This window comes from Rhinatrema bivittatum, chromosome 11, assembly GCF_901001135.1.
Source record: "Rhinatrema bivittatum chromosome 11, aRhiBiv1.1, whole genome shotgun sequence".
Classification (NCBI taxonomy): Eukaryota; Metazoa; Chordata; class Amphibia; order Gymnophiona; family Rhinatrematidae; genus Rhinatrema; species Rhinatrema bivittatum.
In genome coordinates, this window is record NC_042625.1 from 103,200,167 (window position 1) to 103,219,063 (window position 18,897).

Genomic DNA, 18,897 nt, shown 5'->3' on the forward strand with positions numbered 1-18,897 from the left:
TGGTCGGTTTAGAAGTTTGAGCAAGCGCTGTACAAAGAGCTGTGGCCCAGGTGCACTTGGACTTCTCTATCACTTAGCACTGGTCTGATGATCCCCTCCTCAGGTTCCAGGAATAGAGAGACTGTGAGCACTCTCAGGGGATCCCCAGCAGGAGGGAGATGGGGACTGCAGGGCTGGGGTTGATATGGGTCCATGAATCCACTCTCCAGGCCTAGGAGAGAGGTTGGTGTAGGACAGTGCATCCACCCCCTGGGACTGGGAGAAAGATCACAAATATAAGATTAGAGGATCTCCTCTTTGGGTTCCTGAAATAGACTGCATGTGGATGCTATTTTTTTAAATCACTTCTATAGTTATGTTTTTTTCACTCCAGATTTCCACTTAACAGAATTTTCTTACTGAAAATTTCAAATTAAAATAATATGACATAATAGTTGTAAATGTAAAACTTAGTTTTAAAACTATTATGTTGAGCACTATTTACTTCAGATAATGCATCTCTGAAGCATTCACTATATTGATACTTGACAAATTCCAATCTTGGTCTTCTAGGTCCCTCCCTATAAGGTGCATAGCCTTTTTGGGTGGATATACGGCTTTTACTGAAGATTACACAGCATAGTTTCATTAGTGTTCAATCTTTACTAGTAAGATTTTACTAGTAAGATGTTCAATTTCTCCCCTTCCATCCCAAGTTTATTTTCCTTGTTTTTTGTAACTTTCCCTCTCCCTTTTTCTGATTCACTGTATTTAAAGTTCAAGGTTCTTATTGAAAATATTGTTTTTTACGTTACGTTATGCTTTACACTCCTTGTTATTTGTAAACCGGGTTGATGTGATGCCTATCATGAAACTCGGTATAACAAAAACAATAAATAAATAAATAAATAAATAAGATATGTTTAATTTTGACATTCTGTTCTTCGTAGAAAAGGTGAACGCTTTAAAAATTAATTATAATGTTCAGCATAGAAAGTCCATTTTTATATATTCAGTTGTGAATAAGTAATTAGCTTAATTTTCTCTTTTTTAGGATACTGTGGTGGTCAATGATCGGTGGTGCAAAGACTGCTCTTGCCATCATGGCGGATACTACAACTGTGTAGATAAATTCCAGCCAGGAACTCTGCCAGAGCACAAATGGGAGATGTGCACTTCCATAGATAAATGGTCCTGGGGTTACCGAAGGAACATGCAGCCCAACCAAATCATGGATGAAAGCAATATTATTTCAGTAAGCATTTTTAAATGCTGATCTTTTTGGGAGACTATTTTGTTACATTTTACCTACATACTGATTTTCAAAATTATCCCACAAAAAGTTCTTGCAAACATTTATACCTGTTTATATGTGTATATAGGGGGTTTTTTGTGAAAAATTGTGTGCATACTTTTGAAAATGCAAAAGCAAGTGTGTAATAGCAAAGCCCACCTATAAGAACATTTCTTAACACTATGCGTAAATGCATGCACATCCAGGCCCTATGCGCATCCTTTTATCTGTATATAGAGCAGGCAGTTTTTTTTAAATCCCATTTCAACAGGAAAAGCACTGTTTTACCTGTCAAAATGGCCTTGAAAATTAACTTCCCTATGTCTTTCTCAGCACTCTATTTTGCATTAAAGAATTTGCTTACAGTTGAGAAATAATATCAAACATTTTTAGAAAGATATTCTACTTTGCTCACTTAGACAGGTTTGGCTTTTCCTAATAAAAGCAAGTTTGCTTACCGTAAACGGTGTTTCCGTAGATAACAGGATGAATTAGCCATGCTGTCATGGAACTGTCAGTCAGGCCCAGGAGGCGGAGCTTCCTAAGTGATGTCAGAGCTTTGCTCTGAGGCTGCGCGTGGTTTCCCGCGCTGATAACGACTCTCCTCAGTCTGTGATAAAGCAAATGTGGTAGTAGAGTTGATGTCCACTGATCAGGGAGGTGGGTGGGTCAGCATGGCTAATTCATCCTGCTATCTATGGAAATACTGTTTACTGTAAGCAAACTTGCTTTTTCCGTCAATAGCAGGGCGGAATTAGCCATGCTGTCATGGGAGTCCTAAGCTCACAGCACGCTGACAAAAAGGTCATAGGTATTGTCTTATACAGCGTGGTGAATTTTAGGTGACAGTCGATCTTGTGGAGTCCGTGGACAATGACTGTAGAAGTGTTTTACCAAACTTTGCATCGTCTGCCATCTGTTGGTCAAGACAGTAATGGGAAGTGAACGTGTGAAGAGAAGCCCACCATGGCTGCTTTGCAAATGTCTACTGGTGGAATATGTCTCAGATGGGCCATAGAGGCTGCCACTGCTCGTGTTTGAGCTGTGGGTCGAGACGGTAATGCAAAGTGACGTTTCGTATGACAGAATTGTATACACTGGGTAATCCAGCTAGAGATGGTGAGTTTAGTTAGTTACCGGAAGGCCTGGGGCATTCGGGTTGAAAGAAACTAACAGTTGCGATGCCCTGTGGGGCGAGTGGGACCTTTGTTTATAATAGGCAAGTGCTCTTTTGCAGTCCAGGGTATGTTGTAACCTCTCTCATTCTTGTGAGGTTTTGAATAAAAAGTCGGTAACTCAATCGATTGGTTGAGATGAAATTGGGAGACTACTTTCGGCAGGAACGAGGGGTGTGTCCGTAAGAGCTCCTTATATAGTGGTAGAATTGCAGGTATGGGCTGTAATTCGCTAACTCGCTGTGCCGATGTCACAGCGGTGAAGAAGACGACCTTCCAGGTGAGGTATTTTGGATGTGAGGATTCCATTGGCCCGAAGGGTGAGACCATCAGTTGCTCGAGAACTAAGTTTAGATTCCATGGAACTGGTGGTTTTGAGACCAGGGGGTGAAGGCGTGTGAGCCCTTTTACGAATCGAGAGACCATCGGATGGATAGAGATGGGTTGGCCGTTGTGCGACAGGTGAAAGGCCGCTATTGCACTGAGGTGGACTCTGACTGAAACTGTAGCGAGACCAGCCATATACAACATGTGTAGGTAGTCCAGCAAGGTTTCTGGTGTACAGGTAAATGGGTCAACTTGCATGGATTCGCACCACTTGATGTAGCGCTTCCATTTGAAGTGATAGTTTTTCCTTGTGGAAGGTTTGCGGGCTGCCAAGATTACGTCTTGAACTGAGATGGAAAAACCTTGTTCCGACAGAAGGCGCCATTCAACCTCCACGCCATAAGATGCAGAGAAGAATGCAACGGATGGAGGAGGAACTCTTCTTCCTGGGACAGCAGGTTTTCTTGATTGGGGAGTCTGAATTGTTCGTCAGACAGATGTAGGAGGTGTGCATACCAGGGTTGGTGTGGCCACGCCGGTGCCACGAGGATCAATTGGGCCTCGTCCCTCATGCACTTTTGTAACGTCTTTGTGATGAGGGGGATTGGAGGGAACGCGTACATCAGGGGCTCCGTCCATGGGATGAGGAAAGCATCCTGAGCGACTCTGTGTGGAGTTGGCCATACACAGCAGAAGCAAGTCACTTTCCAGTTGTGCTCTATGGCAAAAAGATCTATGGACGGGTGTCCCCATCTTCGGAAGACGGTCTCGGCGACATCGTTGTCGAGGGACCATTCGTGTGGATGGAATATCCGCTTGAGTATTCACGATTCCCAGCAAGTAAGTGGCCTGCAATTGAATGGAGTGGTGGATTGACCATGTCAGGAGGATGAGGGCTTCGCGGCACAGAGTTCAGGAGCCCGAGCTGCCCTGTTTGTTGATATAAAACATGGCCACTTGATTGTCCGTGTAAACCATAACCCTGTGGCCTTGGAGGTGAGAGACAAAGGTGCGCAGGGAGTATCAGATGGCTCTCAATTCCAAGAGATTGATGTGAAGAGACTGTTCCCACTGCGACCACAGGCCTTGCGTCTGGAGGTCACAGTGGGAGGATTCCGTGGTTAGCACTGCATTGTGCGGTAGGAGAGTGAAAGGAGCTCCCTTGGTGAGTGTTGGTTTTCGTAACCACCAGTCTGTCTATCATGGTTTTTGTCGAGGACACTCTCCAATGTAGTGGTTGAGAATGTTGTTTCCACTGTCGTTTGAGACCCCATTGGAGGTGTTGCATGCGGAGTCTCGTGTTGGAGACTGCGTGGATCGAAGCTGCCATATGTCCCAATACCTGTAAGACTTGATGTGCCGTCGGCGACACGGTCGACTTCAGGCGGTGAAAAAGGAGTCGCATGTTTCGTTTTCTGTCGGCCGGCAGAAAAACTTGGTATTTGATTGTATCCAAATGAGCTCCTATAAACTGTACTGTTTGTGCAGGGTGCAAGTTGGACGTTTGATAGTTGATGATTAAGCCCAACCTGTCAAGGCACTGAATTGTCTGTCGGAGATGTTGCCGAAGTGTCCGGACTGACGGCTACCAACAGCCAGTCGTCGAGGTAAGGAAAAATCATGACCCCCCTTGACGGAGGAATGCCACCACCACTGCCATACATTTGGTGAACACCCTGGGCACTGTTGACAGGCCGACGGGAAGGACTTTGTATTGGAAGTATTGGCCATGCACTTGGAAAGACAGGTATCGCCAGGAGGAAGGATGCATAGGAATGTGAGTGTATGCATCCTTGAGGTCTATGGAGCACATCCAGGCCTGGGGTTGGATCAAGGGTAGCAGAAATTTGAGAGAGATCATTTTGAATTTTTCCTTGACTATGAACTTGTTCAGTTCTCTGAGGTCCAAGATTGAACGAAGGTCCCCGGATTTCTTTGGAATTAGTAAGTAGGGGGAGTGGAATACCGCAAGATGTTCTGTTGGAGGGATACGTTGAATCGCCTGTTGTGGTAACGACTTCACCTCCTGTTCTAAGCGGTTTTGGTGAGATCTGGACCCCCCTGGTGCTGAATGAGGGAACGGGGGGGGGGGGGGAGTGGAAGTGAATTCTGTACCCGTGTCGAACAATGTCTAGTATCCATTGGTCGTTTGTGATCTTCTCCCATTCCCGGATGTGTGCAGTGATTCCTCCCGCTAGCATTTGTTGCGGTGGTGGCAGGGAGACATTCAAAAAGACGGGTTAGTCTTGGCCAGGGGAGCGGGTTGTTGTGCTTGTGGGTGCTGGCCCCGGGGTCGTCCCCATCGAGTTTGGTTTTGTTGATTCTGCGGACGGGAAGTCTGCTGATAAGCTGGAGGATGGTACGAAGCATATGGCCGATAAGGTCGGCGTTGAAAGATTTGTCTGAGGTAGTGTGGAGTACCGGCTGCAGAGTAAGTTTGAGGGGTGGCTAGAGATTGTACGGCCACTGACTGCTCCTTTAGCTGGGCCACGGTTTCCTGGAAACTGGTCCCGAACAAATTGTCCCCTTTACATGGTAAATTGGCCAATTTTTCGTGGACGTCTTCTCTAATGGAGCTGGCCCTCAGCCACGCCATTCGTCGTGCCGCAGTGGCAGCTGCTGACGTACAAGAGGAGGTCTCAAATCCTTCGTAGACGGTGCGCAACAGATGGCGTATGCCGTCCTCCAGGTCTTGTACGTGAGTAGTGTCCCCAATTGGGTGGACGAGGTCCGAGCTTTCTTTCATCCGTTGCACACACTCGTAGAGGTATTGAATGATGTAGAATTGGTGATGGTTAATGCGGGCGGCCAGCATCAACGCCTGGAATGTGTGCTTCGCAAATTCATCCAGCAAACTAAGATCTCTGCCCGGGGGTGTAGCGGAGTGTAACCTAGACTTCCTAGCTCTTGCCATCGCCGATTCAACTACCAAGGAAGCATGAGGTAGTTGAGGTGTCGAGTAATAGGGCGATTTTTGCATTTTATATTTAAGATCGGTTTTCCTGGAAACCGCTGGAAGTTGGAAGGGGGTATCCCAGGAGCGTTCCAGAACAGAGTCTAGTACCGCATGTGGAGGTAGAGAGGTAGGCTCTGCCAGAAGATCAAAGATCTTTAATAGATCTAAAGTCGCTGATCTCGGATCCAGCACTTTTTAAGGTGGAGGACTGAACCCATCTTTTCTAAGAACTTTGGATAGGTAAGGTCTTCCAGAGGCGAGTATGGTTCCGCTGGTTCGTCCCCTGGTTCTGAGGGATACCCTGCGGAGCTATCCGGTGATGTGGGTTGAAGGTCCGGCAACACTGGGGTAAGTGGCCACTGAGGTTGTGGTGCTGGTGTCTGGGCGCGAGAGAGAGCCTGTGGGGATGGGGGCCTTATGGCTTGTGGAGATTGAGGCCGTGTGTTCTGTGGGGACAAGTGTCCTGAAGGTTGTGGAGACTCCAGGTCGGTACTGGGCGAGGAGTTCCCCATCTGATAAGAGGATTTCATGACCTCAAAGAAACCAGATAATGTCAGAGAAAGATTGATGAAAGCATCCTTCGTCGCTGGCAGCATTGGTGTGTTCGAGCTGGTACTTGTGGTCTGCCTGCTGGAATTGCTGCCAATAGAATCTCTGTATCTGGTGGCTGAGTCTCGGGCACGTGTGTGCATAGTGTTTCAAGCACTTTGCATTTCTTCGCCAGGGGTTTCCTGTAGGAAGTCACCCCTGGAGTGGCGTTTAGAAGCAAAGGATAAGTCCGAGAACACAGGAGCAGAGGAGGCAGAAGACACTGATGACTAACATAAGAACATAAGAAATTGCCATGCTGGGTCAGACCAAGAGTCCATCAAGCCCAGCATCCTGTTTCCAACAGAGGCCAAACCAGGCCACAAGAACCTGGCAATTATCCAAACACTAAGAAGATCCCATGCTACTGATGCAATTAATAGCAGTGGCTATTCCCTAAGTAAACTTGATTAATAGCAGTTAATGGACTTCTCCTCCAAGAACTTATCCAAACCTTTTTTGAACCCAACTACACTAACTGCACTAATCACATCCTCTGGCAACAAATTCCAGAGCTTTATTGTGCGTTGAGTGAAAAATAATTTTCTCAGATTAGTCTTAAATGTGCTACTTGCTAACTTCATGGAATGCCCCCTAGTCCTTCTATTATTCTAAAGTGTAAATAACAGTCACATCTACTCATTCAAGACCTCTCATGATCTTAAAGATCTCTATCATATCCCCCCTCAGCCGTCTCTTCTCCAAGCTGAACAGCCCTAACCTCTTCAGCCTTTCTTCATAAGGGACCTGTTCCATCCGCTTTATCATTTTGGTTGCCCTTCTCTGTACCTTCTCCATCGCAATTATATCTTTTTTGAGATTCGGCGACCAGAACTGTACACAGTATTCAAGGTGCGGTCTCACCATGGAGCGATACAGAGGCATTATGACATTTTCCTTTCTATTAACCATTCCCTTCCTAATAATTCCTAACATTCTGTTTGCTTTTTTGACTGCTGCAGCACACTGAGCTGACTATTTTAAAGTATTATCCACTATGATGCCTAGATCTTTTTCCTGGGTGGTAGCTCCTAATATGGAACCTAACATCGTGTAACTACAGCAAGGGTTATTTTTCCCTATATGCAACACCTTGCACTTGTCCACATTAAATTTCATCTGCCATTTGGATGCCCAATCTTCCAGTCTTGCAAGGTCCTCCTGTAATTTATCACAATCTGCTTGTGATATAACTACTCTGAATAATTTTGTATCAACCACAAATTTGATAACCTCACTCGTCGTATTCCTATCCAGATCATTTATCTACTAGATAAGGGAGCCCTGACAGACGTGCCACAAATGCGCAGTAGAGAGCAGCTCTACCGCGCATGCGTGGGCAAGCACGTCGGCCAGAGCAGAGCGTGCCTGAAAAAAAAAAAAATGGCACTGGGTCCTTAGGAGCGGCGGCGACGACGCGCGCGAGGGAGGGAGGGACACCCCCCGTCTGCTGGTTGTGGATGAGCTGAAAGGGGAGGGGATTGAGAGAGGGGGAGGGAGTGAGGGGAGGGAGACTAGAGGGAGGGAGAATGAGGGGGAGGGAGTGGGAAGGAAATGGACCGAAAAAAATGTTTTAAATGTAGCCCGTTGTTACGGGCTTAACGGCTAGTATATATATATTGAAAAGCACCGGTCCAAGTAGAGTTCCCTGAGGCACTCCACCGTTTACCCTTTTCCACTGAGAAAATTGACCATTTAATCCTACTCTGTTTCCTGTCTTTTAACCAGTTTGTAATCCACGAAAGGACATCGCCTCCTATCCCATGACTTTTTAGTTTTCGTAGAAGCCTCTCATGAGGGACTTTGTCAAATGCCTTCTGAAAATCCAAATACACTACATCTACCAGTTCATAGCAATCGGAACCGGACCGTTGAAAGGCGCCAAGCCAGCAGGTGCTCATGAAGGGAAGGGCTACCCACCAGTGCCGAACACCTTGTAACATCTAACATCCAAGGTAGAAAAGAAAAAAAAATTGAAAAAACTGCCTTTGAAACTGAGAAGAGAATACTGTGGGGAAAGCCATGATTGTGAGACCCGCCCCCTCCCCCGACATCATAGCAATCGGAACCGGACCGTTGAAAGGTGCCAAGCCCCTTTGTGCACCCCTTAGTGTTAACCGTTCCCTTGTTTTTATATCCCTTGTTAACAATTTCCATGTTTATTATTGTTCAATGTATTGACAAAGGAAAAGCTTGATTTTCTGCATTTTTTGTTGGAATGTAAACCGATGTGATATGTAAAATCGAACACCGGTATATAAAAATAAATAAATAAAATAAAAATCTTTATCCACATGTTTATTAACCCCTTCAAAAAAATGAAGCAGATTTGTTAGGCAAGACTTCCCGTGGGTAAACCCATGTTGACTGTGTCCCATTAAACCATGTCTTTCTATATGCTCTACAATTTCGATCTTGAGAATAGTTTCCACTATTTTTCCTGGCACTGAAGTTAGGCTCACTGGTCTATAGTTACCTGGATCGCCCCTGGAGCCTTTTTTAAATATTGGGGTTACATTGGCCACCCTCCAGTCTTCAGGTACAATGGATGATTTTAATGGTAGGTTACAAATTTTAACTAATAGATCAGAAATTTCATTTTTTAGTGCCTTCAGTACCCTAGGTTGCATACCATCTGGTCCAGGTGATTTGCTACTCTTTAGTTTGTCAATCTGGCCTACTACATCTTCCAGGTTCACAGTGATTTCATTCAGTTTGTCTGACTCATCACCCCTGAAAACCATCTCCGGAACTGGTATCTCCCCAACATCCTCATTAGTAAACACGGAAGCAAAGAATTCATTTAGTCTTTCTTCAATGGCCTTATCTTCCCTAAGAGCCCCTTTAACCCCTCAGTCATCTAATGGTCCAACCGACTCCCTCACAGATTTCTTGCTTTGGATATATTTTAAAAAGTTTTTATTATGAGTTTTTGCCTCTATGGCCAACTACATTTCAAATTCTCTCTTCACCTGTCTTATCAATGTTTTACACTTGACAATGCTTATGTTTTATCCTATTTTCTTCAGATGGATCCTTCTTCCAATTATTTAAGGACTCTTTTTTTGGCTAAAATAGCCTCTTTCACCTCACCTTTTAACCATGATGGTAATCGTTTTGCCTTCCTTCCACCTTTCTTAATGCGTGGAATACATCTGGACTGCGCCTCTAGGATTGTATTTTTAAACAATGTCCAAGCCTGTTGAACACTTTTAACCTTTGCAGCTGCACCTTTCAGTTTTTTTCTAACTATTTTCCTCATTTTATCAAAGTTTCCCTTTTGAAAGTTTAGTGTTAGAGCTGCGGATTTACTTATTGTCCCCTTCCAGTTATTTATTTAAATTTTGATCATGTTATGATCACTGTTGCCAAGTGGCCCCACCACCGTTACCTCTCTCACCAAATCCTGCGTTCCACTAAGAATTAAATCTAAAATAGCTCCCTCTTGTTGGTTCCTGAACCAATTGGTCCATGAAGCAATCATTTATTACATCCAGGAACTTTGTCTCTAGCAAGTCCTGATGTTACATTTACCCAGTCAATATTGGGGTATTTGAAATCTCCTATTATTATTGCACTGCCAAATTGGTTTGCTTCCCTGATTTCTCTTAGCATTTCATCATCTGTCTGACCATTTTGTCCAGGTGGACGGTAGTATACTCCTATCACTATACTCTTACCCAACACACATGGGATTTCTACCCATATAGATTCTATTGAGCATTTAGTCTCTTGTATGATCTTTATCCTGTTGGACTCTATACCCTCCCGGACATAAAGTGCCACACCCCTGCCAAGTTTATCCTCCCTATCATTGCTATATAATTTGTACCCTGATATAGCACTGTCCCATTGGTTATCCTCCTTCCACCAAGTTTCTGTGATGCCAATTATGTCAATCTCATCATTTGCAGCTATACACTCTAACTCTCCCATCTTACTTCTTAGACTTCTGGCATTGGCATACAGACATTTCAAAGTGTGTTTTTTGTTTGTTTTAACAACCTGGTTTTCAGTTGTTTGGGATAATTCGGAAATCATTAGCTTTGGTGATTTTTTACATATAGGCATATGGACTATGTTTGCATTTAATGGAACCTCTCTGTTGGGATGCCCTAACTCTCCTGTTGCATTAGTATCCTTCAAGGATACATTTCTCCGAACCATGCACTGCTGAGTGACTGTTGGCTTTCCCCCTTGTTCTAGTTTTGACCTTCGTCCCTGTCTGATCTGGACGAGGAGGCTGGTGAAGATGGTGTTAGGGTCTAGGGTGCATCCCTGGACGCCTTTGATATCGTAGCCAGCGGTATGAATTGGGATTTCTTCCTCATCCCATTAGGTTCTGGGGGACGTGGACAAGATTTGGCCGTTTTCTTTCTGTTTTCTGGTGTCTGCGCCATGGGCGCCGTCTCGTGCTCCGATGGCGCCGTGGTATTAGCCGACTAGCTTTGGTGCGTTGGCACCGTTCCTATGCGCCTCACCGGCGTCGTTCCTTTGCACTGCAATGGCGCTGCTCTGTGCGTCGGAAGAGGATGCGTCGGCCGACATACCTGCGTCACAGTCAGCATCCCGGGCGACTCTGAAGGTCTTGATCCATGCGTCGGACCTTCCGGTGCAGTAGTTTTAGAGGACTGCGTCGCGTCCATACGGTGCTGCGTCGACTAGGCATGGGCCGCTTTTTGGTGTGTTCCACTACCCGCCCCGGCGCATGCGATTCCGGACTCCCAGAGGCTAGATCTTTACCTCTCATGTGATCCTTCGCAGTCGGAGGTTCCATGGAGGCCGCTCGATGCTGTGGGGGCGGTGCAGTTGTAGTAGGCCCCAGAGAATAGTGGGCTTCCGACAGTGGGGCATAGGATCCGGTCCTCGATGTTTGTTTGTAGACGCTCCATCTTCTCCCTCCTCAGCGTGCCCTCGGTGACATCCGACCACAATGAGGGCACGACTCGAGAGGGTGGTCTGGTCCCAGACAACGATAGCAGCAGTCATGTCCATCTGTGATGGACATGACCTTCCCGCAGAGGCGGGGTTTGAATCCTGAGGGCCGGGGAGCGTCCTTCTTGCCGTGGTCCTTCATATTTTTGCATTTTCTTTCCAAAAATTAAAATTGTCTGAGAAGGTCTGAGGCACTGCGTGCGATCCCGTGCGCGGAAAACCAGACTGAGGAGAGTAGTTATCAGCGTGGGAAACCACGCACAGCCTCAGAGCAAAGCTCTGACATCACTTAGGAAGCTCCGCCTCCCGGGCTGACTGACAGTTCTATGACAGCATGGCTAATTCAGCCCTGCTATTGACGGGAAAATCAAGCTTATCGACAATCATGTAGGCAAATTTACTTTCTTGACTATTGCAATAGTTTACTAACTAGCCTTACTGCTAAATCTGTCCATATGCTGCAGTTAATACAAAATATTGCTCAAAGACTCCATACAGGCAGTAATTTAAGCAAACATGTTACTCCTAGGTTGTGTTTTCAGGCCCTAGAAACATAGAACATAGGTCCTTTTCTGCTATCATTTCCTAATGATCCATCCAGTCTTCCCAGCAAGCTTTATGGTAGTATCTGCTACACTATATAGGTCACCCCCATACTTAGTTTCCCAAACTGTCAAAATCAGGGCCCTTGGTTGTTGACTGAGTTCAATTCCCCATTGCTCTCTGCTTCAATGGCAAGAGGTAATGCTGGAGTTGCATCAGAAGTATCAGTCTTAATGGTTAAGGGTAGTAACAGCTGCATCAGCAAGTTACACCTATGCTTATTTGTTCCCCCCTCCCCCCCCCCATGCTTATTTGTTTTCTCAGACTGTGCAATTCAATGTCCTTGTTTGTTTCTTTCTGAATCTAATCCCCCTTTTCCTCTTTTCTTCCTGCCATTAAAGCAGAGAGCGATAATGCAGTTGCATCAACAGTATGAAGGCTTATTGGTTAAGGGTCGTAACCACCACACCGGCAAGTTACCCCTTTGCACTCTTCATTTCCATGCTCTAGCCTTTAGGGATCCAGTGCTTGTCATGCCCCTTTGAAATACTTCACTGTTTTTGTCCTCACCTCCTCTGGAAGGGCCTTCCAGGCACCACCACCCCTCTCCAGGAAGAAATATTTTCTGACATTGGTTCTGAGTTGTCCTCCCTGGAGTTTCATTTCATGACCCCCCCCCCCCCTAGTTCTACTGATTTCTTTCCAACAGAGGTTTGTTGATTGTGCATCATTAAAACCTTTCAGGTATCTGAAGTTCTGTAACATTATCCCCCCCTGCACTTGCTTTCTTCCAGGGTATAAGAACATAAGAAATTGCCATGCTGGGTCAGACCAAGGGTCCATCTAGCTCAGCATCCTTTTTCCAATAGCGGCCAAACCAGGCCACAAGAACCTGGAAATTACCGAAACACTAAGAAGATCCCATGCTACTGATGCAATTAATAGCAGTGGCCATTCCCTAAGTAAACTTGATTAATAGCCGTTAATGGACTTCTCCTCCAAGAACTTATCCAAACCTTTTTTGAACCCAGCTACTCTAACTGCACTAACCACTTCCTCTGGCAACAAATTCCAGAGCTTTATTGTGCGTTGAGTGAAAGAATTTTCTCAGATTAGTCTTAAATGTGCTACTTGCTACCTTCATTCAATGCCCCCTAGTCCTTCTATTATTCGAAAGTGTAAATAACCGATTCATATCTACTCATTCAAGACCTCTCATGATCTTAAAGACCTCTATCATATCTCCCCTCAGCCGTCTCTTCTCCAAGCTGAACAGCCCTAACCTCTTCAGCCTTTCCTCATAGGGGAGCTGTTCCATCCCCTTTATCATTTTGGTTGCCCTTCTCTGTACCTTCTCCATTGCAACTATATCTTTTTTGAGATGCGGTGACCAGAATTGTACACAATATTTGAGGTGCAGTCTCACCATGGAGCGATTATAGAGGCATTGACATTTTCCGTTTATTAACCATTACTTTCCTAATTCCTAACATTCTGTTTGCTTTTTTTGACTGCTGCAGCACACTGAGCTGACTATTTTAAAGTATTATCCACTATAATACCTAGATCTTTTTCCTGGCTGGTAGCTCCTAATATGGAACCTAACATCGTGAAACTACAGCAAGGGTTATTTTTCCCTTTCTCACAGGACAAGCAGGATGGTAGTCCTCACATATGGGTGACATCACAGGATGGAGCCCAATCACGGAACACTTTTGTCAAAGTTTCTAGAACTTTGACTGGCCCCTATTGGGCATGCCCAGCATGGCACTAACCCTGCAGCCAGCAGGGGTCCCCCTTCAGTCTTCTGTTTTCCATGCAGCAGTAGCCACGTGGTTAAGGAGCCACACAGAGATTCCTGACAGGAATTTTCCTCACGGAATTACTAAACATTCATACCCCACAGGGGTCCCTCCTTCGAATGACTCTGCGGTATGCCGGTAAGTTTTTACCCGTTTTCGGTCGATTCCCGTCGAGTTTGGCCCTCGCAGCCTACTGGCCGTCGACCGTACCGCAGCTTAAAATTTTTCATGGCCATGGCGTCGGGGTTCCGTCTGTGCCCGGACTGCAATCACACCATGTCCATCACAGACCCTCATAAAGTCTGTGTAATGTGTCTCGGATGTGAGCACGATGTCCTGACCTGCACCAAATGTGCCCTAATGACACCCAAAGGTCGCAAGGCCAGAATGGAGAAGATGGAACTTCTCTTCGTGCTCAAACCCCGATGCCGTCAATTGCATCGACGTCGTCCGAACCAGCACCGTCCACTTCGTGCCAGCATCGGGCACCGGCCGGTGACCATCCGGCATAGACTACTTCTCGGCCATCGACTGTATCTACTCCCCCTCAAGATCGAGGGGATCGTAGAGAACGACATCACCATCGTAAGCCTCGGACCATCGAGGGAGCGAAATCATCGACCTCGCCATCGTCAAAGAAACCCCGTTCAGAAAAGGCACCGACCTTTTCAGCAACCCTCACCCGAAAGGGGATTTGGAGCCGCAACTCCACCTTTAACGGTGGTCCCTCCGGCTAAGCCTCTGCCTCCTTCTGTTCTGGAGCTGGGGCTGCTTGCTCCAGGTCTCCGAGAAGAACTGTACCGGCTGGTTCAGGAGGCCATCGATAAGGCGATGCATCGACTCCAAGTTTCTCCGGTACCGATCATGGAATCGACCGCTGACCCGATTCCGGCAGCATTGGAAGCGCTCATCGCCACTTTTCCACCAATGGATCCCGGGTCACCGAGGTCTCTCGTGCCCTCTCCGCTTACCTTGTCATTGGGAGGAGAAACACCGTTCCGCATCCCTCCATCGAGATTCCTATGAATGCCTAAGCCATCGATGCCATACATCTGTCAGCGCCACCGGTCCATTCATCGATGCCCTCGATGCCTGCACTGGTGCCTTTGATGCCTTCTTTGGTGCCTCCAATTATTCTTTCGGTTCCTTCAGAGCCTAGACCTGGACCTTCAGGGATTCTGCCATCCCGACCCCCTAGGGCTCCTAGAGAGGCAGATGTCGATCCCTATGATACCTGGAACAATGATTCTTCACCAGACACCGATGATCTACCTTCATCACCTTCTCCTTCTGAAAGAAAGCGTTCTCCTCCAGAGGACCTTTCCTTCATAAACTTTGTGAAGGAGATGTCTGAATTGGTTCCATTCCAATTACAGACCGAACATGATGACAGGCATCAGATGATGGAGCTGTTGCAATTCCTGGATGATCCCAAGGAAGTAACCTCCATCCCTATTCACCAGGTTCTTCTGGATCTCTTCAAAAAGAACTGGGAACACCCTGGTTCTGTTGCTCCTGTCAACAGGAAGGCTGACACCACTTATTTGGTACAGTCAGCCCCAGGTTTTCAAAAATCTCAATTGGATCATCTGTCGTCATGGAATCTGCCCAAAAGAGGGCAAAGAGATGAAAACATCACACTTCCTTTCCCCCAGGCAAGGAACAAAAACTTCTAGATGCCATTGGTCGCCGGGTCTTCCAGGGCTCAATGCTTATCTCTCGAATCGCCTCTTATCAGCTCTATATGACCCAACACAACAGGGTCTTATTTAAGTAGATACAAAAAGCCTTCCCCTGTTCCTAAACTAGCATTATGTTTGCAAAATCTATCCTTCCCCGGTTCCTAAACAAAAATTGTTTGTATAATCTACCTAGCACTTCTTTTGCAAACCTAGACAAACCTTACTTTCGCACCAGCATGACATAATTTAGAAATAGGCCATTCATGCCTCCCCACCTACATTTCTGTATTTAGTATTTAACATCGATTTCTCCCCCTCTTCATTTTCAATTCCCAGTTGCATTCCCTTGTTTTATTGTAACTTTTATTTCCTCTGGTTATAGTTTAGTGTTTGTTATTGTTAAGATCTTTGTTCTCTGTAAACCGAGTTGATTTGATTTGTATCAAAGTCGGTATAAAAAAAAGCTCTAAATAAATAAAATACAAGACTTGACAGACTCCCTGCCTCAGCAATTTCAAGATCAGCTCCAAACCCTAGTAAACAAGGGTTTTGAGGCGGGCAAGCATGAGATAAGATCATCTTATGATATCTTTGACACTGCTAACAGGGTATCTGCAGCTGCTATTTCGGCAAGAAGATGGGCCTTGCTCAAGTCTTCGGACCTTCGCCCTGAAGTGCAGGACAGATTGTCCGACCTGCCCTGTGTAGGAGACAATCTGTTCAGCGAACAGATTCAACGAACGGTGGCAGAACTCAAGGACCATCATGAGACCCTGAGACAGCTCTCTCTGATGCCTTCTGAGTATGCCTCCAAGCAGCAATTCAGGAAGGATACTAAAAAGTCATTCTTCCATCCAAAGAAGTCCTATCCACCACCGTCTAGGACTCCTTCCACGAGACCTTTCCAAAAGGCCCAGTCTAGTCAGATACGAAAACAAAAGCCGCAAGCAGCTCCTCAGCCGGGCCCTGTTTCCAGTTTTTGACTTCTGCATAGAGAGCAGCAGCCAGCTTCCACTGCCTCAGATATCAGTGGGAGGTCGATTGTGCCATTTCATAAGAACATAAGAAATAGCCATGCTGGGTCAGACCAAGGGTCCATCAAGCCCAACATCCTGTTTCCAACAGAGGCCAAAAACCAGGCCACAAGAACCTGGCAATTACCCAAACACTAAGAAGAACCCATGCTACTGATGCAATTAATAGCAGTGGCTATTCCCTAAGTATAATTGATTAATAGCCATTAATGGACTTCTCCAAGAACTTATCCAAACCTTTTTTGAACCCAACTAACTGCACTAACCACCTCCTCTGGCAACAAATTCCAGAGCTTTATTGTGCGTTGAGTGAAAGAATTTTCTCCGATTAGTCTTAAATGTGTTACTTGCTAACTTCATGGAATGCCCCCTAGTCCTTCTATTATTCGAAAGTGTAAATAACCGAGTCACATCTACTCGTTCAAGACCTCTCATGATCTTAAAGACCTCTATCATATCCCCCCTCAGCCGTCTCTTCTCCAAGCTGAACAGCCCTAACCTCTTCAGCCTTTCCTCATAGGGGAGCCGTTCCATCCCCTTTATCATTTTGGTTGCCCTTCTCTGTACCTTCTCCATCGCAACTATATCTTTTTTGAGATGCGGCGACCAGAATTGTACACAGTATTCAAGGTGCGGTCTCACCATGGAGCGATACAGAGGCATTATGACATTTTCCGTTCCATTAACCATTCCCTTCCTAATAATTCCTAACATTCTATTTGCTTTTTTGACTGCTGCAGCACACTGAGCCGACGATTTTAAAGTATTATCCACTATGATGCCTAGATCTTTCTCCTGGGTGGTAGCTCCCAATATGGAACCTAACATCGTGTAACTACAGCAAGGGCTATTTTTCCCTATATGCAACACCTTGCACTTGTCCACATTAAATTTCATCTGCCATTTGGATGCCCAATCACCCAGTCTTGCAAGGTCCTCCTATAATGAATCACAGTCTGCCTGTGATCTAACTACTCTGAATAATTTTGTATCATCCGCAAATTTGATAACCTCACTCGTCGTATTCCTTTCCAGATCATTTATATATATATTGAAAAGCACCGGTCCAAGTACAGATCCCTGAGGCACTCCACTGTTTACCCTTTTCCACTGAGAAAATTGACCATTTAATCCTACTCTCTGTTTCCTGTCTTTTAACCAGTTTGTAATCCACGAAAGGATATCGCCTCCTATCCCATGACTTTTTAGTTTTCGTAGAAGCCTCTCATGAGGGACTTTGTCAAACGCCTTCTGAAAATCCAAATACACTACATCTACTGGTTCACCTTTATCCACATGTTTATTAACCCCTTCAAAAAAATGAAGCAGATTTGTTAGGCAAGACTTCCCTTGGGTAAATCCATGTTGACTGTGTCCCATTAAATCATGTCTTTTTATATGCGCTACGATTTTGATCTTGAGAATAGTTTCCACTATTTTTCCCGGCACTGAAGTCAGGCTCACTGGTCTATAGTTACCCGGATCGCCCCTGGAGCCTTTTTTAAATATTGGGGTTACATGGGCCACCCTCCAGTCTTCAGGTACAATGGATGATTTTAATGATAGGTTACAAATTTTAACTAATAGATCAGAAATTTCATTTTTTAGTTCCTTCAGAACCCTAGGATGCATACCATCCGGTCCAGGTGATTTGCTACTCTTTAGTTTGTCAATCTGGCCTACTACATCTTCCAGGTTCACAGTGATTTTGTTCAGTTCGTCTGAGTCGTCACCCCTGAAAACCATCTCCGGAACTGGTATCTCCCCAACATCCTCATTAGTAAACACGGAGGCAAAGAATTCATTTAGTCTTTCTGCAATGGCCTTATCTTCCCTAAGAGCCCCTTTAACCCCTCTGTCATCTAATGGTCCAACCGACTCCCTCACAGGTTTCTTGCTTTGGATATATTTTAAAAAGTTTTTATTATGAGTTTTTGCCTCTATGGCCAACTTCATTTCAAATTCTCTCTTAGCCTGTCTTATCAATGTTTTACACTTACCTTGACAATGGTTATGTTTTATCCTATTTTCTTCAGTTAGATCCTTCTTCCAATTTTTGAAGGATGTTTTTTTGGCTAAAATAGCCTCTTTCACCTCACCTTTTAACCATGACGGTAATCGTTTTGCCTTCCTTCCACCTTTCTTAATGCGCGGAATACATATGGACTGCGCCTCTAGGATTGTATTTTTAAACAATGTCCAAGCCTGTTGAACACTTTTAACCTTTGCAGCTGCACCTTTCAGTTTTTTTTCTAACTATTTTCCTCATTTTATCAAAGTTTCCCTTTTTAAAATGTAGTGTTAGAGCTGCAGATTTACTTATTGTCCCCCTTCCAGTTATTAGTTTAAATTTGATCATGTTATGATCACTGTTGCCAAGTGGCCCCACCACCGTTACTTCTTTCACCAAATCTTGCATTCCACTAAGAATTAAATCTAAAATAGCTCCCTCTCTTGTTGGTTCCTGAACCAATTGCTCCATGAAGCAATAATTTATTACATCCAGGAACGTTATGTCTCTAGTAAGTCCTGATGTTACATTTACCCAGTCAATATTGGGGTAATTGAAATCTCCTATTATT

The 18,897-nt window shown here is 45.2% G+C and overlaps 1 protein-coding gene across 1 annotated transcript in view; it reads left to right on the forward strand.

Annotated features, from left to right (window-relative positions):
* Window positions 1-18,897, forward strand: part of FUCA1 (alpha-L-fucosidase 1) — a 69,516-nt gene that overhangs the window by 34,849 nt on the left and 15,770 nt on the right. The window contains exon 5 of the mRNA XM_029571979.1: window positions 1,034-1,234. Within this exon, the coding sequence (XP_029427839.1) occupies window positions 1,034-1,234 (201 nt within the window). The remainder of the gene's footprint in view (window positions 1-1,033; window positions 1,235-18,897) is intronic.